Consider the following 21,201-nt stretch of genomic DNA (forward strand, 5'->3'; position numbering starts at 1 on the left):
CCAACAGACTGATACGCCTATATGGGGGATCTTTGCCTTTTTTGCGCGTGTCTGTTCAACCCAAATTTAAAGCTTCGATGATGATAAAGTCAAATTTACAGATACACACAAGTGCATCATTGTAATGATAATAATCATTACAACTCGGAGCACTGCGTTCAGCACCGCACGGTCTCCGCTCCTCGCTCTCGTAGAGTGAGGGGGGAACACAGACGAGGAGCGGGAAGGCAGCAGCAGCAGCAGCCACGCGGTGATGAGGAGCCGGCGACAAGTTTCCCCCAAGCTCTTCAATCCTCTATATATGAAGGTGTTATCGGCCATATAATGAGCGTTTACACGTGTGGGAGCCGGAGCAGCTGGAAAAAAACCCACGTGCGTGAGCCAAGGGGCAACACTCTACCCCCCACGTACAGATGGAACAGATGGACATTAGTCCACACTTGGCTGTACCCGCCTTTTCCTGGGCGAGCCAGGGTATGAAGCAGCAGCAGCCGCGTGTAGCAGCAGCAGCAGCAGCGTAGCCGTTGCCACCACCACCAGTGCCGCCCGGCAAAGCAGTCGCATCACTCGCAGGCCCTTTGGCGCAACAAGAAACGGGAGTGGGAGCGCCGTTGGCCAAACATCCTCAAAGTGCGGCACAAATCCCTCGCTTGGGATCGCTGCACACCAGCAGCAGCGGCAGCGGCAGCATCGCCCCTCGACTGGACGCCTGGCAGCAGGACTGGTGGAGGGGGAGTTGAGACTCCAAAGAGGCTTTCCTTGGGTGAACGAACACAAATAAATGAATCCGGCAGTGTTCAGCAACTGTGTTTGACGTTTCGGGCAATGAGACATTTTCAGTGCTCACGAAATCGCGCCCGTGCTCCTCTCCCACGGTTTTACCCCCCCCCACCGCCAACCCATAACAGCAATGCACTTTGTTTATCCGGGAAAGCTTCACTGAGTATCAACATTAACAAGCGGGCAATTCACATCCTTCCCACGTTAAAACAAAGTTAGTTTTTAATCATCAACCACCCGGCCTCCTCCTCCTCCTGGGAGTGGCATCAGTGTCGGCATCATCGGTTCGACGCAAGCAAACATCTCCGGACCGGTTTCGACGTTTGATGTCCTCATCAGCCCCGCCAGAGTCGGGCTCGCTTGAGCTCACGCTGGCGGGGCTGCCAGACGTGGAGCAGCAACGCATCACCCCACAGTGAACGCATCTGTGTGCCTCTGTGTGTGTGTCTGTGTGTGTCTCTGTGTGTGTGTCTGTGTGTGTCTCTGTGTGTGTCTCTGTGTGTGTGGTGGTGGTGGTGCAGGCTGCCCGGGGGGGTGGGGGAAGCCTTCGGCGTGCGCGTCTTGTCCTTTGCCTAACCCCCCCTCCCTCCCCTCCCTCCCTCCATCCCCCCCTCCCTCCCCTCCCTCCCTCCATCCCCCCCTCCCTTCCCTCCCTCCCCTCCCTCCCTCCCCTCCCTCCCTCCCCTCCCTCCCTCCATCCCCCCCTCCCTTCCCTCCCTCCCTCCATCCCCCCCTCCCTTCCCTCCCTCCCCTCCCTCCCTCCCCTCCCTCCCTCCCCTCCCTCCCTCCGTGCCCTCCCTCCCTCCATCCTTCCTCCCCTCCCCTCCCTCCCTCCCCTCCCTCCCTCCGTGCCCTCCCTCCGGCGCGGCTGCGATTGGCTGGGAGGTTTCGTGCGGTGGAGGTTGGGGGAGGGGTGGGGCGGTTGGAGTGAGGGAGCGTCACGCGGGGGGGGGGGTTAGAGGGGGGGCAATGGGAAGTCGTTGGTAGTCGGGGCGGTGGGAGGGAGTGAGAGGGGGGGGCGGTAGGGGGGGTGAGAGGCGGGGCGGTAGGGGGGGGGTAGGGCGAGGGAGAGAGGGATAAGGTAGCGGGAGTGGATTGGGGGAGGAGGGCAATGGAAGGGGGGGGGATGCTCGATGGGTGGGGAGCGGTGGCGCAGCAGTTAACGAACTGCGCAACCGAACCGGGCACAGGCCAAGTTCGATTCCCGCTCACGGCCAGTACCAGTGACGAATAACTGAACCAGTCCTCGGCCTCCCCTCAGTCGACTCAGCCTCGAATGAGTACCTGGTGCGGTGTGTAGTAAACATCGTCACTGGGGAGACAAAGGCGGCCGGGCGTGGTGCTGGCCACGCACCCCGCGTGTGCCGTGCCGGCCTTCAGAGGCGCTATGTCGGGTGGTGGCGGGTTTAACGACACATTTACGCGATCTAACCCAATAACCCCCCCCCCATATTATGAATAACTTCTGTAACGCGCGCACATTGAACTTCTGAAAGGTTCAGAGGCGCGTGAGAATTTGAGTGACGTCTTGAGACGCCGAACGACTCCAGAGGAGCGGCGTCCACTCCGTCTGGTTGACGTCTCTCAGCCTCTTGAGCCACGTGAGGCCCTCTTTTGACATCACCAACATGCGGTGGCCACGTGGGTAGCACGCGGTGGCTGACAGTCATGGAGTCCCAGGTTCAAATCCACCCTTTTATTAATTTTGTTAAAATATTTTTTTCTAACTTGAATCGGAAAAAAAACAAATGTAAACCGTAACATCGATGTTTTTTTGACAATGCAATATTTTATTTTTACAAAAACATCGAAATGAATGTGAAAAACGACGATGGTTTAATAACCAAGAACATTTACAACATCTGCTACTACGACCTCGTGGGCTCGGGGAGAATGTGGTTTGCTTTTGCAGCCGGCGATCCAGGTTCAATTCCCACACTTGTTTACGGATTTTTTTTACGTGATGACATCATCACGTAATTTAAAATGTGCGTGATGACGTCACTACGCAATCTACCAACTACCACCGCTGCACGCAGTACAATCACGACACCGTGTGGTGTCTAATTGGCAGATGCCTGGGACGAGATGGAGCCTCGGTGTGGGGGTGGTGGCGATCCTGGACCCGATGTGCTGGAGGACAAAGACAGAAATTCATTTTTTTTTTTACCAGTGGGGACCCACCACTAGAGGGCGCTGTTTCACCACCAGGGGGCGCTGTTTCACCACTAGGGGGCGCTGTTTCATTGAAATTCCCATAGAAAGTGTCATATGCCCCCAAACAAACGCATTTAATCCGATTTTCAGCGTAATTGAAGCGGTAAAGCCACGGTTGTATGCAACATCGCGGTGAAATCTGCGATTGAAATTCAAAAAGTGACGTGACGGTAAAAATCGTAATTTTCAAAAACGAACGGAGCGCCGCAAATAGTGCCACCTTCACGACCGATGAACAACAAGAGCGTTACAACGAAAACGTTGCGACCAAACACAAGGAGACTTGGAGAAAAACAAATCCTGTAAAATAACAATCCCACTCAAACCTAACCGTGTCAAATCGCTAACACCCATGAACACAGTGAAGTATGGTCAAATAACCCTCATGGACCCGCGCAGAACCGGGAAGGGCTCCCATCCAGCAGTGGAGTGGACCAAAAGCCGTGCAGGTGTGCGATGTGCAGCCAGTGAGAGGAGGCCGAAGGCCCAGCACCTGAATCATAGAGACCTTTCACATGAAAGTGGTGGATTGTGATTGGATGATTCACGTGTGGTGAGATGATTCACGTGTGGTGAGATGATTCACGTGTGGTGAGATGAGGCACTGCGATTGGCTATCAGCGTGGCTGGGTCGCCTCTGGAAAAGGTCGTGTCGGGTGGTGGCGGGTTTAACGGCACATTCATATTTACGCGATCTAACCCAAAATAACGTCTGATGGATATTGGTCGCGAAAGTCTCCGTGTTAAACCAGCTACGAACAGCTCAGTGGGTTTAACCTGGCAAATAAAGTCACGTGTTTTAGTGTCAGGGGGTCTCTGAATCATGTTGTGTATAGTGTGTGCGAGGGGAACGAATTATGTGTGCGTTACAAACTCTAAACTATTATCAATTATAATTACCCAGGCGATTAGGCAGAGCAGCCCTGCTGCCCACCCCTACGGCACAGACTAAACAGGGACATCCGAGTCTTTCCACTGCCACGCAGACGCGTTCCCGATCATCGCGGCAACACCCAGCGCCACTGCTGTGCGTGTCAGTGGTGTGCGTGACAGTTCTGTGTGTCAGTGCCGTGTCAATTGCATGCAAGTTGAACTTCGTTCGCGCCGTACGTAGCCGACAGTGCGACTCGGATGTGTTCTGTGTGTTTGCTAATGAGGATGGAAGAGTTCCACTAAGCCAGCGGCTCTTCGCCTGGAGGTGCGAGACACGGATAGATTGTTTTAGAAGGTAAATCATCGAAAACACAAGTGGATCTTGGGCACGTAAGTACAATGACTGCTTCATCAAAGCCTCTGTATTTATAAACATTGTACTGTATATTTTTTCCGATTGAGAACCAAAGGGGTGCAGGCTGCAGTGAGGGCTACAAGCCACTGCACGAAGCTATCCATGTAGAAGGCTGCAACGTTGCGTGGGGAGCGGTGGGTGGCACAGTGGTTAGCGCACTGCACTACAGACCCGGCCACCAACATCCCGAGACGAGGTGGTCACGCAGTGGCAACACTCGTGACTCGCAGCGACGAGCCTGGGTTTGATTCCCGAGTGGGGTGCTCTGCGGAGTCTGAGTTAGTGGTAAGTGTGTCAGTGGTTGTTGTAGGTTTTCCCCAAAATTCTGCACGCGTTTCCTCCCACAGCTAGAAACAAACCACGCTCGCACAATGTGTTTGGTATTGGCCAAACATCCCAATGCTGAAACACCGCACTGCAAATTACTCAACTGGGATTCAGAAGCAGCGGCAGCAGCGGCAGCAACATCGCCCCTCCTCCCTCCTGTGAACTAAGCTTGGCAGGGCCCTCGTGGTGAAGAGCTTTGAGACTGAGTGAGGCGGTCCTGGGTAAACAAGCGGAGTGAATGGTCATGCTCGCAATACTAACACAGGACAGCGAGGGGTGAAGAGTTGAAATCCGTGAAGTGTTAACGATCACTCCCATACTCACCCCACGCTCACACCACGCTCACTCCACACTCACTCCACTTACACCACGCTCACCCCACGCTCACACCACACTCACCCCACACTCACTCCACTCACACCACGCTCACCCCACTCACACCACGCTCACCCCACACTCACTCCACTCACACCACGCTCACCCCACTCACACCACACTCACCCCACACTCACCCCACTCACACCACGCTCACCCCACACTCACTCCACTTACACCACGCTCACCCCACACCCTCCCCCGCTCACCCCACACTCCCCCCCCGCTCACCCCACGCTCACCTTCCGCTCACCCCCGCATCTCCCCTCCGGCCTTGCTCTGCCGGTTGGCGTGTATTATGTAACCCAGCACCGATTTCATCATCATCAGCAGCAGCAGCAGCAATGGTCTATCCGCTGCTGGATGAAAGCCACGTGTTGTCATTGCTGTGATGCAGACAGTGCGTGCCACAACCACGAACATTCGCTCAACCAATCATCTGGTGACGCTGCTGCTGCGATGGCTGTGGTGCAAAGGCACAACCAACAGAAACGTAGCCGACACATTCGTCAACAACAACAACAACACTGTGGCCTTAAAGGGCCGGCGCATGTGAGAGGGAAGCAGAGCGCCGGGAGAAACCCCACAGCTGCCATCAGCTCTGTGGTTCTATCATCATTGGGACGTTGGCCAATTCCAGTAATTGATAGTAAAACGTACAACGATATTGTCATTATTATATATTTATTTGTTTTACGTGGAGGGGACATGAATGCCGAGTGATTCCGGCGGGGCAGCAGGGAGACGACCACCCTGCAGCCACGAGAGGCGCCACCATCACCAGCACGGACACGAAGACAAACATTGGTGCACAAGCACAATCACATACTGCATATACATGCTTACGAGAAGGAGGTTTTGCTGGCTGGCTGCTGGCTGCCTGGACGGACGGTCCCGAAGCCGTGCGGGCTGCTAGTGTAAGCAACACAAGAGTAGCAAGCAGACGATATCAACGAGAGGGAGAGAGGCTTTGCTATCTCGAGTGTGATTATGATCGCTCAGCAAGGGGAGACTCGCTGCATGGTGATAGCTGCCGAGTGCATTCACGCGGATTGCCGCTCGTTAAATGTTGAGGCTTCTTTACCGAATTCGAAGAAAATGGCTCTTCTCGTTATTTAGTTTCCCGACTCTTGCTCGAGACGATCACTGTGGGGATTGAGTGGGGGGGGGGCAGACTGCCCAGCCCCTCCCCTCACCCCCCCACGCACCCCCCCTCCCTCTTCCCACACTCCAAACCCTTCAGGCTCAGAATGTCAGCGGATCGGAACGACGCAGCGAGCGGGAGGGAGGTCTGCAGGGTCACAGGCCGCCTTCCGGGGGGGGGTCTTTGCGGGGAGCGGAGGCTCTGTGGGGGAGGGGGGGTGGAGCGGGGGAGGGTGAGGAGGAGGGTGAGGAGGAGGGGGAGGAGGAGGGGGTGGAGGAGGGGGTGGAGGAGGGGGTGGAGGAGGGTGAAGAGGGTGAGGAGGGTGAGGAGGGGGAGGGTGAGGAGGGGGAGGGTGAGGAGGGGGAGGGTGAGTAGGAGGAGGGTGAGCGATGGAGTGATATCGAGACGAGGCGCTCGAGAGGGAGAGAGGCACTCGGAGGCTCTTCCACGTGGGTCACCCTGAGCGAGCTCTTCCTCTCTCGCACGGCGGCCGATGTCCGCCGCAGGAGCTTGAGGAGCAGAGGTCGCAACCGGGTATCCGATACCCGTACCCTACCCGATACCCGGCTACCCGTACCCGGCCGGGTACGGGTACCCGTTTGCGACCCTGGTGCGGCCGGGTACGGGTACGGGTAAGGAATCAAAACCCGTTTGCGACCTCTGTTGAGGAGGACAGGAGGAGCCGGGGACTACACCGCCCAACCACGCGAAGCTCCGCACGGATAGATTCAAGAATCGATGTCTCTGCACTACCATCTCCTTGCGCAACCCAACCCTCTCTCCGCATCCCTTCCGCTTACCCGCAACGCCCCCCGATGGCCAAGTCGTGAACCGCGGCCGGTGTCATGCGGGGTGGCGGGGCAGGCCCACGCCTGCTTAGCTTGTGAGATCAGACGCGATGGGGCGCACACAACGAACCTCGTGACATACACAATCACCACGACCCCCACTGCTGCTAGCGAGCGCCTTTGTCTCCCCAGTGGCGATGTTCGCCGCACACCGCACCAGGTAATAGTCGTCGCCATCTCTCGGCTGGCACGGAAGTCGCCGTCATCGCCTCCACCCCCCCCCGCTCGGCCCCAAATGGACCGGTCCACGACCGCGTCACGTGCCAGCCGCAGCAGCTCGGGGTTGGGAGGAGCCATGTGGCTCGGGCGGGGGGGATGGTTGAGTCATTTGCAAATCGATTCAAGAATCGACTCTGTCGAAAGCTCAACGCGTTCGTCATTACGAGCACTGTGTGGGCCTCGGGAGGAAATGTATATGACAAAAGCGACGTTTCGGGCAATGGTCCTTACCTAGCACAGCACCACTCCCGGACGCCGTTGCCTCCCCAGTGGCGAGATTTACACACCGCACCGGGTCGCCATTTGAGGCTGAGTCGACCTAGGGGAGGCCCAGGACTGGTTCAGATACTCGTCACTGGTGTTGGCAGTGAGCGGGATCCCAACTCGTGTCGCCGGATTGGAAGCGCCGCAGCGCGCTAACCGCTGCACCACCGCTCCCCACACACAAAGACAAAGATCCCCTGTATAGACATAACGGCCTGTTGGGGCAAGTGTTGTTAGCGAGCACCTATGACGGCCGACACGGCACAAGGGGGTGGGGGTTGTGTGGCCAGCACCATGTCCGACCGCCTTTGTCTCCCCAGTGGCGACGTTGACCGCTCCCCCCACACAGACAGCGGCCCCGTTCACCACCAAGTGACGGTGACGTCACCACGGCGCTTGTGCCAGGCTAGGTGCACTTTGAGACCACGTGAAGTGTCGAAGGCCCGCGGGCAGGTCATGGAACAGACTCGCGTGCCCATGGGTTGACCGACTGAGAAGACTGGCTGATGCGCCAACTCGCTGCGCTTTAGCCACCCGGCGCTCCGCTCGTTGTTGTGAGCAGCAGCAGCAGCGTCATTCTCGAACCTCCTCCACAGAGGCCGATCTTGACACTTCCGATACGGGTCGTCGGCAAGTCCCCTGAGCTCCATGGACATCCTTCTGCACCATAATCAGTCCATCTCTCTCCTCCAGCCCGTGCCCGTTTAGCCCCCTCGACTGTATCCGGCCAAACACACCGCACGGTGAAGAGTGGAGACACCCCCGCCCCCCGCCGCACAAAGAGACACACACGCGCACGCAGAGTCGGCCTCTTTAAAGTCGCTTTTATATCAACAACATCCACTGTGTGACAGGTGCACATCCATCACTGCCTGCTTTATGTTTCGTGTTTGTTGTCCTTCCCCCGCACCTCCGATTAGCGCGGTTGGCTACGTACGGTGCGAAAGAAGTTCAGCGCACGTGCTGCATCACCATCGTCTCGCCAAGCACTGCAGCAGGCAGCCCCCGCCGCCTCCCCTCGCCTGGGGCTGTCCGTCACCACGTGTGGCTGGTCAGCACAGCAGCCCCAACACCACATTCGCCACCTTCCCAGATCTGTCCCTCCGTATAATAAACGTTCAAACGCGTTGTTTTTGACACATCCCATCAGCCCCACGGCCTCTTCCTCCCGGTAAGTGGGTGCAACACTTTCAGCAGCATTAGTTCAAGGTGAGAACGAAAAAAAACAACTCGACCTGTTTCGCCATTCAGTATCTCATCAGCAATCAGGCTCTCTTGAACCAATGCTGGTGAATGATGGGTGTTTACAGGCAAGGATGGGTTTCGCCATTCAGGGTCATCATCAGCAATCAGACTCTCTTGAACAAATGCTGGTGAATGATGGGTGTTTACAGGCAAGGATGGGTTTCGCCATTCAGGGTCATCATCAGCAGTCACACTCTCTTGAACAAATGCTGGTGAATGATGGATGTTTACAGGCAAGGATGGGTTTCGCCATTCAGGGTCATCATCAGCAGCAGCCAGGCTCGCCTGAACCAACGCTTGAGAACACCCAGACGTTCGTAGGCGAGGTCCCTTATCTGCTAGATACGAGTATGTATTTGTTTTACAGATAGCAACATAAATAAATATCCGAGGGAGACTCCTTGCCTATAGACGTCTGGCAGTTCCACAGTGTTGGTTGAAGCGAGCCTGACTGCTGCCGATGAGACGCCGAAAGTCGAAACCCGTCCTGTGTATGGGGGTTTTTGTTGCGGCTGCTCCATGACCCTCATGAGACTTCTCACGCGGAGTCAACGCTGCCGAACGTCTGCACTCGCAGCACGAAGACGACGAGGACGAGCCGTGCGGCTGACGGGACGTGTCAAACTCAGGCGTTTGTGTATTTACTTTGATGTTGAGGTGGAGGGGGCAGACGCGTGACGGGGCAGAATCGTGCGCGTGCCTTCTCAGCGGCTGCCCACCGCGGTGCACGAGGGCCACGTCACAAACACGTCGCCAGCCACCGCGACATCATCGATCGTGACACAGCGAGTCGCACGTTCGATGCGTGGCTCCCGTGAGCGGGATAATCGATTATGAACCGTTGAGCCGTTACACCACCTATCTCTCAGTGCAGAGGGGGGGGTTGTCTGGCTGTGTTGGGTGGTGGAGGCTCTTAACGACACACATTTGGTCAGATCATTAACGTGACCTCGCCCCAATAAATCAATTCACAATTTACACAAGGGGCTGTTTATTCCCACGTCGTCTCGGTGACGAAGTCACAGCGGCGAGTTCCTGGCTGGACGCCTACCGGGCGATAGCCATCGACCCGCCAGGACGGAGATTCCATCAAATCGATCCTCTTCGATCGTCGAACAGCGGTGAATGACAGCGCCTGCTGTAGTGGCGAACCCCGATAATCGACGCGATTAATCGATGCGCCGTGAAGCCCTTTTCGTGGTGGGGGGGAGGGGGGGGGCACACGGGGGACGGCTGACGATTTAAGGCAGAAGGGGCCGCACTCGTCTGCCCGCAGCGCGGCAGCAGCGAACCCGTCCGGGCCACGTGGGGCTCCCACGGCGCCTCCCGGGCTCACCGCGTTGGCAGCGCTGCACAATGAAGCCACGAGTAGCAACGACACCAACCCCGCACATTCATCACAACAACACACACTGTGTGTGGCCTTAAAATAAATACATTAACATTATAGGCGACGTTTCGGGAAATGGCCCTTCTTGACCAGGCCGCTTCTGAATAAAAAGATCCATATAGCTCAGCGGGCCTGACCTGGTAAAACAAATATAGTTTGTAGTTTCTTCATAGCGCATGAAGTGTCCTTAAAGAAGACCTATTACCCAAACGTCGCCTATTCCATCCCTGAAGGACACACGCAGTGTGCAGTGACGAATGTGGAGAGAGATATTGGTATTCAATCAAATAAAATCGCACCGTGTGCGTGAACAACGCTGGCTTAAAAAAAACATTCTTACGACGTTTTGGGCAATGGCCCTTATTCAGAACAGGATGCTTGCGTAAACACGCAAGCCTATTTACACATCATAATCATCGGATGACAATAATGAATGCCCCCTTCATTTATTCATCCTGGAAAAACTCGCAGTCTCATTTTCAAGAGGGTCCTTGCTTTGGAATGTTTAGCCAATTCCATTAAAAACCAAATGGGTACAACATCGCATGTGTCATGATGATGATGATCACGAGGGTTGTTCGTCTCGGAGAGCGATACGGAGCCGTGTGCTCTTAGTCACGGCTCGGTTCAGGATCGGATCTGCCTCAGGGGAGCAAGCCATGGCTCTACTTGAGCCGGCTCCGAGCGACGATCGCAGCCGGGCTCAGGATTTCCGTGAGCCGAGCCACGGCTGAGCCGTTCACCTAACGTGGTCTTTGAACGCAACTGCACGGCTCAAAGTCTGAGCTGAGCCGAGCCAGAGCCATGACGGTGATGAATACGGAGCCGCGTCTCCAGCCTCGTTGCCAGGAGGGTCCGTGCCGCTGCTGCTACGTTGAGGTGTTGAGCCGGTTCATGACGAGTTGCGTTTATGATTCACGTGGAAGTGTGCCGTGGCATCTGCTGCAACAGCGATTGCTACCACTCCCTCTCGACACGTAGGCTCTGTGAAGTCAGACGAGGCCGAACCAAAGACAAAGATCTCCCCGTATAGCCTCAACACACCGACGGGGGCAAGTGCTGGTCGCGAGTAGCACCTACGAAAGCCGGAACGGCACACGAGGGGGCCGGGTGGCCAGCGCCACGCCCGGCCGCCTTCGTCTCCCCAATGATGTTGGCTGCGAGCGGGAATCGAACTCGGGTCGTCGGGTTCGTAGCGCAGCATGCCGACCCCTGCGCCACCGCTCGCCTCCGCGTCTTGACGAGGCCGAGCCGCCGCTCACGGCCACGCCGCTCCGCGTGACGTCACACGAGGATGGGTCGCTGGTGTGGTGAATCGTGACGAGATATTACACACCATCGGAATGATGTCACGACGACGACACTGCCCCCCCCTCCCCCCACTGGTGTGGAGCAGGCGAGGTCTCATCCTCGTCGTGTCTCCACCGTCTGCTCATGCCGACACTGATATTCTCCACGACGACACGAGGGCCTGTGTCGGCTTGCGAGTCACTCTACCGAGACTCAGCGGGCCCCAGGGGGTAAGAGAAGCGGGTTCCTTGCCTCCGAGACCAGCAGTTCCACCAGTGTCGCTTCAAGTCGAGCCCCACATCTGCCGATGAGACACCTAACGTCAAAACCGGTCCTCGGTTTTGGCTTTCGGTGTTAAACCAATACTGCCAGGTGCAGAAGGCAGCTGTGCGGCTGATGAGATGTGTAAAGACACGCGCGTTCAAGTGGAGGGCCAGGTGTGTGGAGGGCTTGTTGGTATTGTCGCCCGCTTGCGAAGCTACCGACATCGGCTGGGGTCTCGTGGCATCTGCATCGGCACTCCCTCCACCAGTCGCGCGGATATTCTCGCAAGCATCAGGCTTGTGCAGCGTGTAGCCACTGGAATTTGGTATAGGAACAGACGGTACGATTGATACGGATTTAATAATAAAAAAGGAATACACGATCCAGAGGACCGGAGTCAGAGCATCCCTCCACGGCTCTCGCCGTCCGATGCCCCCAGCTCGTGCGGGGATGCTCTGCACCCCCCCCAATCACCACCGAGGGATTCGCTGAATTAGAAAAGGATCATGCGAAAAGAAAATCACCGCAACGAAATGTCAACTTAGGACAAGTTTTTGAAGTTTATAAAAAAAGACCCGACAAAGATGAGCCAGAGGTGCGTCTCGTCCTCTCCCTGGTTGGTTTGTGAGATTTTTCGTTTGTTATTTTCTCGTTTTAAATATTCACCATGAGGCAGTGCGAAGTGTATATTACTTTTTTTTTTTAACAACAGTGAAATTTGTTATAGACCTGAGCAGATAGTTAATGTTGCTGGTACACAGTGTCACTTATATCCAGCACCTGGAAGGCAGCAAATGCCCTTCGTTTTTGTCTTATATCAGTGGGGACAACAACAACAATAAACTACAACATACAACCCCTGAGCCGCGGCAACAGAAAAACAACAACTGCTTTGTCCCACATCTGGGCGAGTACTTGCGCAAGTTACAGATTACAGGATCGCGAGCGAGCGAGAGAGAGCCGAGAGATGAGAGAGCGATCGCGGACAGACGCTGATCGACACCAACGCCCCGCAGAGCGCGCGTCTCTGCGCCCGCTCTCTCGACCCTGACCCCCTTCACGAATAAAGTGTGCAGCAGCAGCAGCAGCATCACCACCACCATCATCACTGGGGGGACGCAGCCACATTGGAATGCTCGTGTTGTGGATGGGACCCCCCCCGTGTCCCTCGACACGTGGGACCCCCGCCCCCACCGCGTTTATACCGGAAGCGTTTAGAAACTCGCCCCCCCTCTCCTCCCTCCCTGCCCCCGTGAGACTACGGGATGCACGATCTCTCGCTCGTCTAACTCTCCCCACGGTCTCTCCCGACTCGCTCTCTGCACTCCCGACCGTCCGCGTCCCTTCTCTCCATTCCTACTCTCACTCTATACCCTTACACTCTCTCTCTCTCGCTCTCCCCACACTCTCTCCATATTTCGCTACTCTCCCATTGTACTCTTCCTGCCCCTCGACTCTCTTCTCTCCCCCTTACAACTCTCCGCACTCTCTCCCCTGCCGCTCCCCCGATGCCGACTCTCCCCCCCCCCTCCCTGCCTTCTCCCCTCTCTCGCGGCCAGGTGGCGCTGTGCGCTCCGCAAGTCGAACGCGAATCTCGGTGATGAGGCGGCGACGGTGGAGGGAGAGCTTCTCGTGGCGAGACTGCTGCTGCTGGTTGATTGGCGAGATCAAAGCTGGTGCTAGTGGCTGGCAAGGTCATAGTTCTAGTGGCTGATTGGTTGGCAATGTCAGAGTGCTATTGGCTGTTTGGTCAACTCGCAGCTCGTGCTGGTGGCGAGCTCCGTTGGCTCGGGCTCGTGCGTGGCTGGCTAAGGCAGCCCCCCCCTCCGCGTGGCCACTCATCGCCTCTTGAGCGTCCCGGGACTTTCCGCTTCGTGGGGCTCCTCGCTCGCTCCCTCGCTCGCTCCCTCGCTCCCTCCCTCCCACGGGGCATCTCCCACACACCCGCCCAGCCCCTGCCCCCTCCTCCTCTACCACGAGGCGTCTCCGCTCCGGGTCCGTCTCTCGCTCCCTCCGCCGCCTCCCGCACCGCTTGGCCCTGCTGGGCTCAGCCGAGGGACATCGCGCGGCGCGCTCCAGACGGCGCGTAGCACGCGGCCCGACTGCTGGGACAGAGGGCGTCGCGGGGGGCACGCGGAGAGGACTCTTCGTCTTCCACAAGCTGCGCGCGACCCCCCCCCCCCCCAGCAGCGTCTCCACGCGAAGGAGCCCCCCAAGGAGCCCTTCTGAAGGCCCCTCAGGACCCCCCCCCCATTGTGACGTGGAGCGCTGTAGTGGGACACGTGACGCTGCTGCTTGCTACTGCTGGAGACAACCAACCACACCGTCTTTAAAGTCACCCGTTTCTACAAACGCGGTCTCCAGCAACGTCAACGTCACATACAGCGCCTTGTACGAATCGCAGTCTAGAGTGTATTATTATTATTTTATTACATCGTTTATTTTATAACGCGATTGCTTTTGCTCCGATGTCTATTTGATTTCTCGTTGTACTCAACGTTGTATGGGGTTTTGTTTGTTGCCATGTTGGCGAGCCACGTCTCACCCGCTCACCATCGCAAATCAGAGTACTCATCCTGGCCGAGTACTCGTCGAGTTAAAACAAAATAAAAAACAACTCGACACTTGGAGCAGACCGCATCTTCCAGAGCGAGTTGTGTTCCAGTCTCGAGGATTCTGGGAAGCAAAGCAGGCCCAAAGCCCGGTTTGTACTTAGGATGGACCACCACCACCAGGGGGGCTTGTCAGGTGTTGCAGGTGTGGGCAATGCTGGAAGAAGCGTGGCCACGAGCTGGGTGTCTCCCCGGTGCCCCTCCACACAGAGGCAGCCACTCGCCTACAACGCAACGCGCCCAATTGTCACCACCCACGTGGCAGCACCACTCCCGAATAAAAAAAACCCCGAAAACACCGCACACACAAAGTCTGGAGACGCAGCCAGGCGTTTCTCCCTGGGCGACACGTGGGCCTCGCGAAACGACTGCGTTCTACAAACGACAACAACAACAAAAATGATATCATATCTTAATTTAGATTTGTTTTTCCAGGCAGCAACGCGTATTGTTGTTGTTGTCGTCGTCGTTTCACGAGAGCGCCCAGCAGGGTTGGCCTGGGCCCCCCGAGAACGCGACGATGAAACGCGAGGCGTGTGCAGGCCACGGGGACGACCGAGTGGTGGGGGGAGGTGGGGGGCGCTGGGGGGGGGGGGCAGTAGTGCGGCACACACCGGGAGCAGCACGCACGAGGGTCGAGAGCTGCGGAGTAGAAACTCACCAACCCGGCGATTACAAAACCGTGGGGGAAGATAACCCACACGTGGAGGGGGGGGGGGGCGTGTGGAGTGGTGGTGGGGGGGGGGGGGGGCTATCCGGCAGGCTCAGTAGGTAAAGACGAGCCTGACGCTCAGTAGGTGAAGACGAGGTTGGAGACGGTGGAGGTGGCGTCGCCAACGTCGCCCGATATGAGTTCGCTCACCTCCGGGGTGCAGTAGTCGGGAAAGTCAAAGTGTGAGCAGCGGCTGCTGCCCGTGCTCAGCGAGTCCCACGACTGCCCCCCCCCGCCGCCCCCCCCGTCCCGCTCCCCGCACCGAGCGCCCCCCCAGGGAGAGGAGGCGCCCTGCAGCAGCAGCCCCCCTCCTCCTCCCTGGGCCTCCCAGCTGTCTGCCGCCCCCCCCCTGCCCCGCACCGTACGCCTCCGCACCCCACGAGGACGCCCCCACGGCGCCCCCAACCCCTCCTCCACCTCCTCCGCGCTCCCCCAAGCCCCCATCATCTTCGACGTCGTCGTCGTCGTCGTCGTCAATATCATCGTCGGCGTCGTCGTCGGAACAGGCGAAGGATGAATACATGGACGAGGTGGACAGAGACGAAGGGGAGGAGCAGGACGACGAGGTGGACGCCGGGCGGGAGACGAGGGCCGCCGTTCCGGCCCCTTTGCCGCCCGACAGCGCGGGCGGCCTGCTGCCGGCGGCGGCCGCGGCAGCGCCGTCGGCGTTGATGGCGGCGGCGCCCGCCCCGTCGCGGGCGGGCGCCGCCGCCCTGCGCCGCTTGGCGCCGGGCAAGCGGCGCCGCGCCGCCTCCACCGCGGGCCTCGTGCCGCCGGCCACGCTCTTCCTCTTGCGCTTCTTCTTCTTCTTCTTGGCCGCGTCGCGGTCGGCGCCATCGCCGCCAAGATTCGCGGAGCAGTCGCTCTCCGCGGCCTCCGGCGCTGGCGGCGCCTTCTCACCGAGCTCACCGCTGACGCCCGCGGCGCCGCCGCCGTTGGCGTTGTTGTTGTTGTTGTTGACGTGGGCCTTCTTGCGCGGCCGGTACTTGTAGTCGGGGTAGTCGGCCATGTGCTTGAGGCGCAGGCGCTCGGCCTCCCGCAGGAAGGGCACCTTCTCGCCGTCCTTGAGCTGCTTCCAGCGGCGGCCCAGCCGCTTGGAGATCTCCGCGTTGTGCACGTCCGGAGACTCCTCCATGATCTTGCGCCGCTCGATCTGCGACCACACCATGAAGGCGTTCATGGGCCTCTTGATGTGCCCGCTGGCCGTGCGGCACCAGGCCGCGTCGCCGGCCCCCGCCGCCGCCGGGGACGCGGCCCCCCCGGGGTCCGCGGCGCCGTGGGTCCCCGCGTCCGAGACGCCGGTGCGGTGCACCATGGCGGCGGTGGTGCCGGCGGTGGTGCCGAGCTCTGTGCGCGGAGCGAGAGGTGGGGGGGGGGGGGTCAGACAGCAGCAGTGTCAGCAGCACGGCCACCAGCAGAATAAGCAGCAGCATAGACATCATGAGCAGCAGTAGCAACATTAAGGTCATCATCATCAACAGCAGCATCGTAGACATTATCAACAGCAGCAGAATCAGTCGTCATCAGCAGCAGCAACATTAAGGTCATCATCATCAACAGCAGCATCATAGACATCATCAACAGCAGCAGAATCAGTCATCATCAGCAGCAGCAACATTAAGGTCATCATCATCAACAGCAGAATCGTAGACATCATCAACAGCAGCAGAATCAGTCGTCATCAGCTGCAGCAACATTAAGGTCATCATCATCAACAGCAGCATCATAGACATCATCAACAGCAGCAGAATCAGTCATCATCAGCAGCAGCAACATTAAGGTCATCATCATCAACAGCAGAATCGTAGACATCATCAACAGCAGCAGAATCAGTCGTCATCAGCTGCAGCAACATTAAGGTCATCATCATCAACAGCAGCATCATAGACATCATCAACAGCAGCAGAATCATAGTCATCATTAGCAGCAGCAACATTAAGCTCGTCATCAACAGCAGAATTAGTCATCATCAGCAGCATCAGCAACATTATGGTCATCATCATCATCAACAGCATCAGCAGCATCATAGCCTTCAGCAGCAACAGGAGAGTCAGTCGTCATCATCAGCAGAAGCATTAGCAGCAGCATCGTCAGCACAACTTGCAACATCAGTAACCATCAGCAGGAGCAGCTGTCGTCATCAGCAAATGCATCGTGCCGTCGTTAGATATCATCATCAGCATGCTGGCCATCATCATTACCATTATAAAAGCAGCAGCATCGTCAGCATCATCATCATCATCAGCAGTATTATGCGGATATTTATCAGCAGCATCATCAGTCACGAGTCGGCATCATACGAAGCAGTCTCAGTCATCATCAGCAGTATCAACAGTAGCAGTGTCAAAGTCATCATCAGTGTTATCAGCAAAAGTATCATCAGCAGCTTCAGTAATTCGTTGTCACGATCATGAGCAGCAGCAGCAGCAGAACCAGTAGCGTCATCATCCTCATCAGCAATAAAATCGTCATGAGCATCATCATCATCCTCATCATCAGCAGCAGCAGCAGCAATATCATAGTCATCGTCTATTGAGTCGATGGGCCTGCAGCGCGTTTGCCTCTGGGCCATGCGGCAGTACACACAGGCGCCGTGTCCTGGTCTCGGACTCGAGCTCGTCGGCGTCACTGTCCGAGGCGGTTCTGCTCGCGGCTGCCACAGGCGGCGTGTGGCTGGCGAGGGTTTGCGAGAGAGTCGCGGCCCCCATCACGACACCAGTAAGTGGGTCAAATCAACACGGCGGAGAAGAGAGACAAAGATCCCCCGTGCAGCCTCAACGGCCTGTTGGGGCAAGTGCTGTTAGCGAGTAGCCCCGATGAAGAAGACTCGCATGCATACATACATCATGCGCACGCACGCAATCCCACGGACTCGCACGGAGACCCGCGGACTCTCACGGAGACCCGCGGACTCGCACGGAGACCCGCGGACTCGCACGGAGACCCGCGGACTCGCAGACAGCGCGACTTAAAACTCTCTCGAGCTCAGCGCGGCCCGCAGCCCACATCACAACACGAGCAAGTAGGTCGAATGACAGCAAGAATACTGACACACATAGACTCATACACGTGCATACAGACCCAGAGATTTACGCAGAAACCCACATACTCACACAGATCCATAGACCACAGCGACTCGTAGACTCGCGCAGATACCCATAGACTCGCACGGAGACCAATACACACACAGAGACCCATAGACTCACACAGAGACCCATAGACTCACACATAGACCCATAGACTCACACATAGACCCATAGACTCACACAGAGACCCATAGAATCGGATAACCGCAGACTCACACGGTGACCTGATCTCAGCGCAAAGCGATTCACAGCCCACACCACAACACGAGTAAGTAGGTCAAATGACGGTACAGTAGTCACACAATCTCTCTCCCTCACAGGCTCACACAGAGACCCACAGACTCTCGCAGGGACCCATAGACTCTCGCAGAGACCCACAGACTCTCACAGAGACCCACAGACTCACACATAGACCCATAGACTCACACATAGACCCATAGACTCACACATAGACCCATAGACTCACACAGAGACCCGTAGACTCACACAGAGACCCGTAGACTCTCACAGGGACCCACAGACTCACACAGAGACCCACAGACTCTCGCAGAGACCCGTAGACTCTCGCAGGGACCCGTAGACTCTCACAGGGACCCACAGACTCACACAGAGACCCACAGACTCACACAGAGAACCGTAAACTCTCACAGGGACCCGTAGACTCTCGCAGGGACCCGTAGACTCTCACAGGGACCCACAGACTCACACAGAGACCCACAGACACTCGCAGAGACCCGTAGACTCACACAGAGACTCGTAGACTCACACAGAGACCCACATACTCTCACAGGGACCCACAGACTCACACAGAGACTCACAGACTCACACAGAGACCCACAGACGCTCGCAGGGACCCGTAGACTCTCACAGGGACCCAGACTCACACAGAGACCCACAGACCCTCGCAGAGACCCGTAGACTCACACAGAGACCCACATACTCTCACAGAGACCCATAGACTCACACAGAGACCCATAGCCTCACACAGAGACCCACATACTCTCACAGAGACCCGTAGACTCACACAGAGACCCACAGACTCTCACAGGGACCCGTAGACTCTCGCAGAGACCCGTAGACTCTCGCAGAGACCCGTAGACTAACACAGAGACCCACAGACTCACACATAGACCCGTAGACTCACACAGAGACCCACAGACTCTCACAGAGACCCGTAGACTCACACAGAGACCCACAGACTCTCACAGGGACCCGTAGACTCTCGCAGAGACCCGTAGACTCTCGCAGAGACCCGTAGACTAACACAGAGACCCATAGACTCACACAGAGACCGTAGACTCACACAGAGACCCACAGACTCACACGAAGCCCCACAGACTCACACAGAGACCCACAGACTCACACAGAGACCCACAGACTCACATAGATACCCGTAGACTCTCACAGGGACCCACAGACTCTCACAGGGACCACAGGCTCGCAGTGAGACCCACAGACTCACACAGAGACCCACAGACTCACACAGAGACCCGCAGACTCTCACAGAGACCCACAGACTCTCACAGAGACCCACAGACTCTCACAGGGACCCACAGACTCTCACAGGGACCACAGGCTCGCAGTGAGACCCACAGACACTCACAGAGACCCGTAGACTCCCACAAAGACCCACAGACTCCCATAGAGACCCACAGACACTCACAGAGACCCACAGAATCGCACAGAGGGCCATAGATCCACAGAGAGGCCCACAGATGCCCAGTAAAGTGTTTGTATGCACAGGGCACTTGCCTCAATGCACCATTCAATTACATTGCCCTGCAACCAGTTTAGCCTAGGGGACCCCCCAGTGGAAGCCATCCACACGTACCACGAGCTGGAGCCAGAGGCGACCTGCAGAGGGGCATCGGTGTGCCAGCAGGCGGCGGGGTCGTTAACACGGCACACACACAAGATAAAGATCCCCTGTATAGCCTCGCAGCAGGCTGCTGGGGCAAGTGCCGTTAGAGCGGCGTTGGGGGAGGGGGTTGTGGACGGAATGCAGACGTTTTACACCGAGCCGATTTAGGGGAGGCCCAGAACGAGTTATGGCCTTCACGCGCCACTGATGTTAGCCGTGCGGCCGGGGTTTATGGAACGCTGGGAGCTTGGAGGGGCGGGGGCAGGGGGTGGTGGGGGGGGGTCGTAGCGCAGTGCGCCAACCGCTGCGCCACCGCTCCCCCACACACGTACACACACGTGCACACACACTGTATAGACAAAGACACACACATTCTAGTAGACGGAAACAGACATACAAAGATAAAGCTCTCCCTATAGCCGTAACAGACTGTTGGGGCAAGTGCTGTTAGCCAGCACCTATGAAGGCCGGCACAGCACACGAGGGAGTGGGGTGGCCAACACTACGCCCGTCCGCCTTTGTCTCCCCAGTGCTGCTATTTTATGCACAACGCACCAGGTAGTCATTTAAGGCTGAGTGGACCCTAGGGGAAGCCCATGACCGGTTCAAATATTCGCCAGAATCGAACTTGGATGCTTCCCATTTCCGTAGCCCAGCGCGCTAACCACTGAAGCCACCGCTCTCTCTCCAACTACACACACAGGCGTAGAGTGCAGTGCAGTAGACATCGAGTACTTGCTTGTGATGATGGAGCCTTACGGCCAACGAAGCGCCGATTCAGAATCCTTCATCCAACCTTCCACCACCACCACCTCCTCCCTCCTCCTCCCTCCCGCACGCCTCGCGCCAAGCAAGCCCCGCTCCAGCCCGCGCGGCCGCACCGCTGCCCTTTAAGAGAGGCTCCGCAGCCAATGGGCGCAGAGAGTTCCTCTCCCATCCCCCCCCACCGCCTCTCCCTCTCTCGCCTCCACCTCCCACCATCCACCTCCCACCCCCCTTCCCTCCCTCATCATCCCCTCCCCGATACAACTCATCCGCAACAGACCGCCCGCACGCCCTGCCTCCCTCCCCGACTCGCTCGCTCACATCTCCCTTCCCCCACCTCCTGCGGCTCCCATCCCCCACCTCCTCCTGCTCCCACCACTGCCCCCTCCCCCCTCTACCCTCCCCCTCCCCCCCTACATCCTCTACCCATCCCCCAGCACCCCCCGCCGTTGAACATACCACGCCTACGGCCTCATCAACATTCAGAGGCATCTGACCTATTTTAGACGCGCGG

At 57.4% G+C, this 21,201-nt stretch overlaps 1 protein-coding gene and 1 long non-coding RNA gene across 6 annotated transcripts; both read right to left on the bottom strand.

Annotated features, from left to right (window-relative positions):
* Positions 1-2,554: 2,554 nt before the first annotated feature.
* LOC144931781 (uncharacterized) lies at positions 2,555-7,200 on the bottom strand. 5 transcript variants are annotated; one of them, XR_013636591.1, is made up of 5 exons: positions 6,932-7,200; positions 5,834-5,899; positions 5,230-5,373; positions 4,717-4,829; positions 2,555-2,913 (listed from the first exon to the last, which is right to left on the bottom strand). It is a non-coding gene; the product is annotated as an uncharacterized LOC144931781 (long non-coding RNA). The 5 variants fall into 5 exon arrangements; XR_013636589.1 differs by having other exon boundaries at positions 2,555-4,829; XR_013636592.1 differs by lacking the exon at positions 5,834-5,899 and having other exon boundaries at positions 2,555-4,829; positions 5,230-5,343.
* A 6,682-nt stretch (positions 7,201-13,882) lies between these two features.
* Positions 13,883-20,778, bottom strand: LOC144931671 (uncharacterized). The gene is made up of 3 exons (XM_078855797.1): positions 20,662-20,778; positions 15,393-16,322; positions 13,883-15,361 (listed from the first exon to the last, which is right to left on the bottom strand). Exons 2-3 carry the CDS (start codon positions 16,288-16,290, stop codon positions 15,054-15,056), a joined length of 1,206 nt encoding a protein of 401 aa, XP_078711923.1. The 5' UTR covers positions 16,291-16,322; positions 20,662-20,778; the 3' UTR covers positions 13,883-15,053.
* Between the last annotated feature and the right edge of the window lie 423 nt (positions 20,779-21,201).

This window comes from Lampetra fluviatilis, chromosome 4, assembly GCF_964198595.1.
Source record: "Lampetra fluviatilis chromosome 4, kcLamFluv1.1, whole genome shotgun sequence".
Taxonomy (NCBI): Eukaryota; Metazoa; Chordata; class Hyperoartia; order Petromyzontiformes; family Petromyzontidae; genus Lampetra; species Lampetra fluviatilis.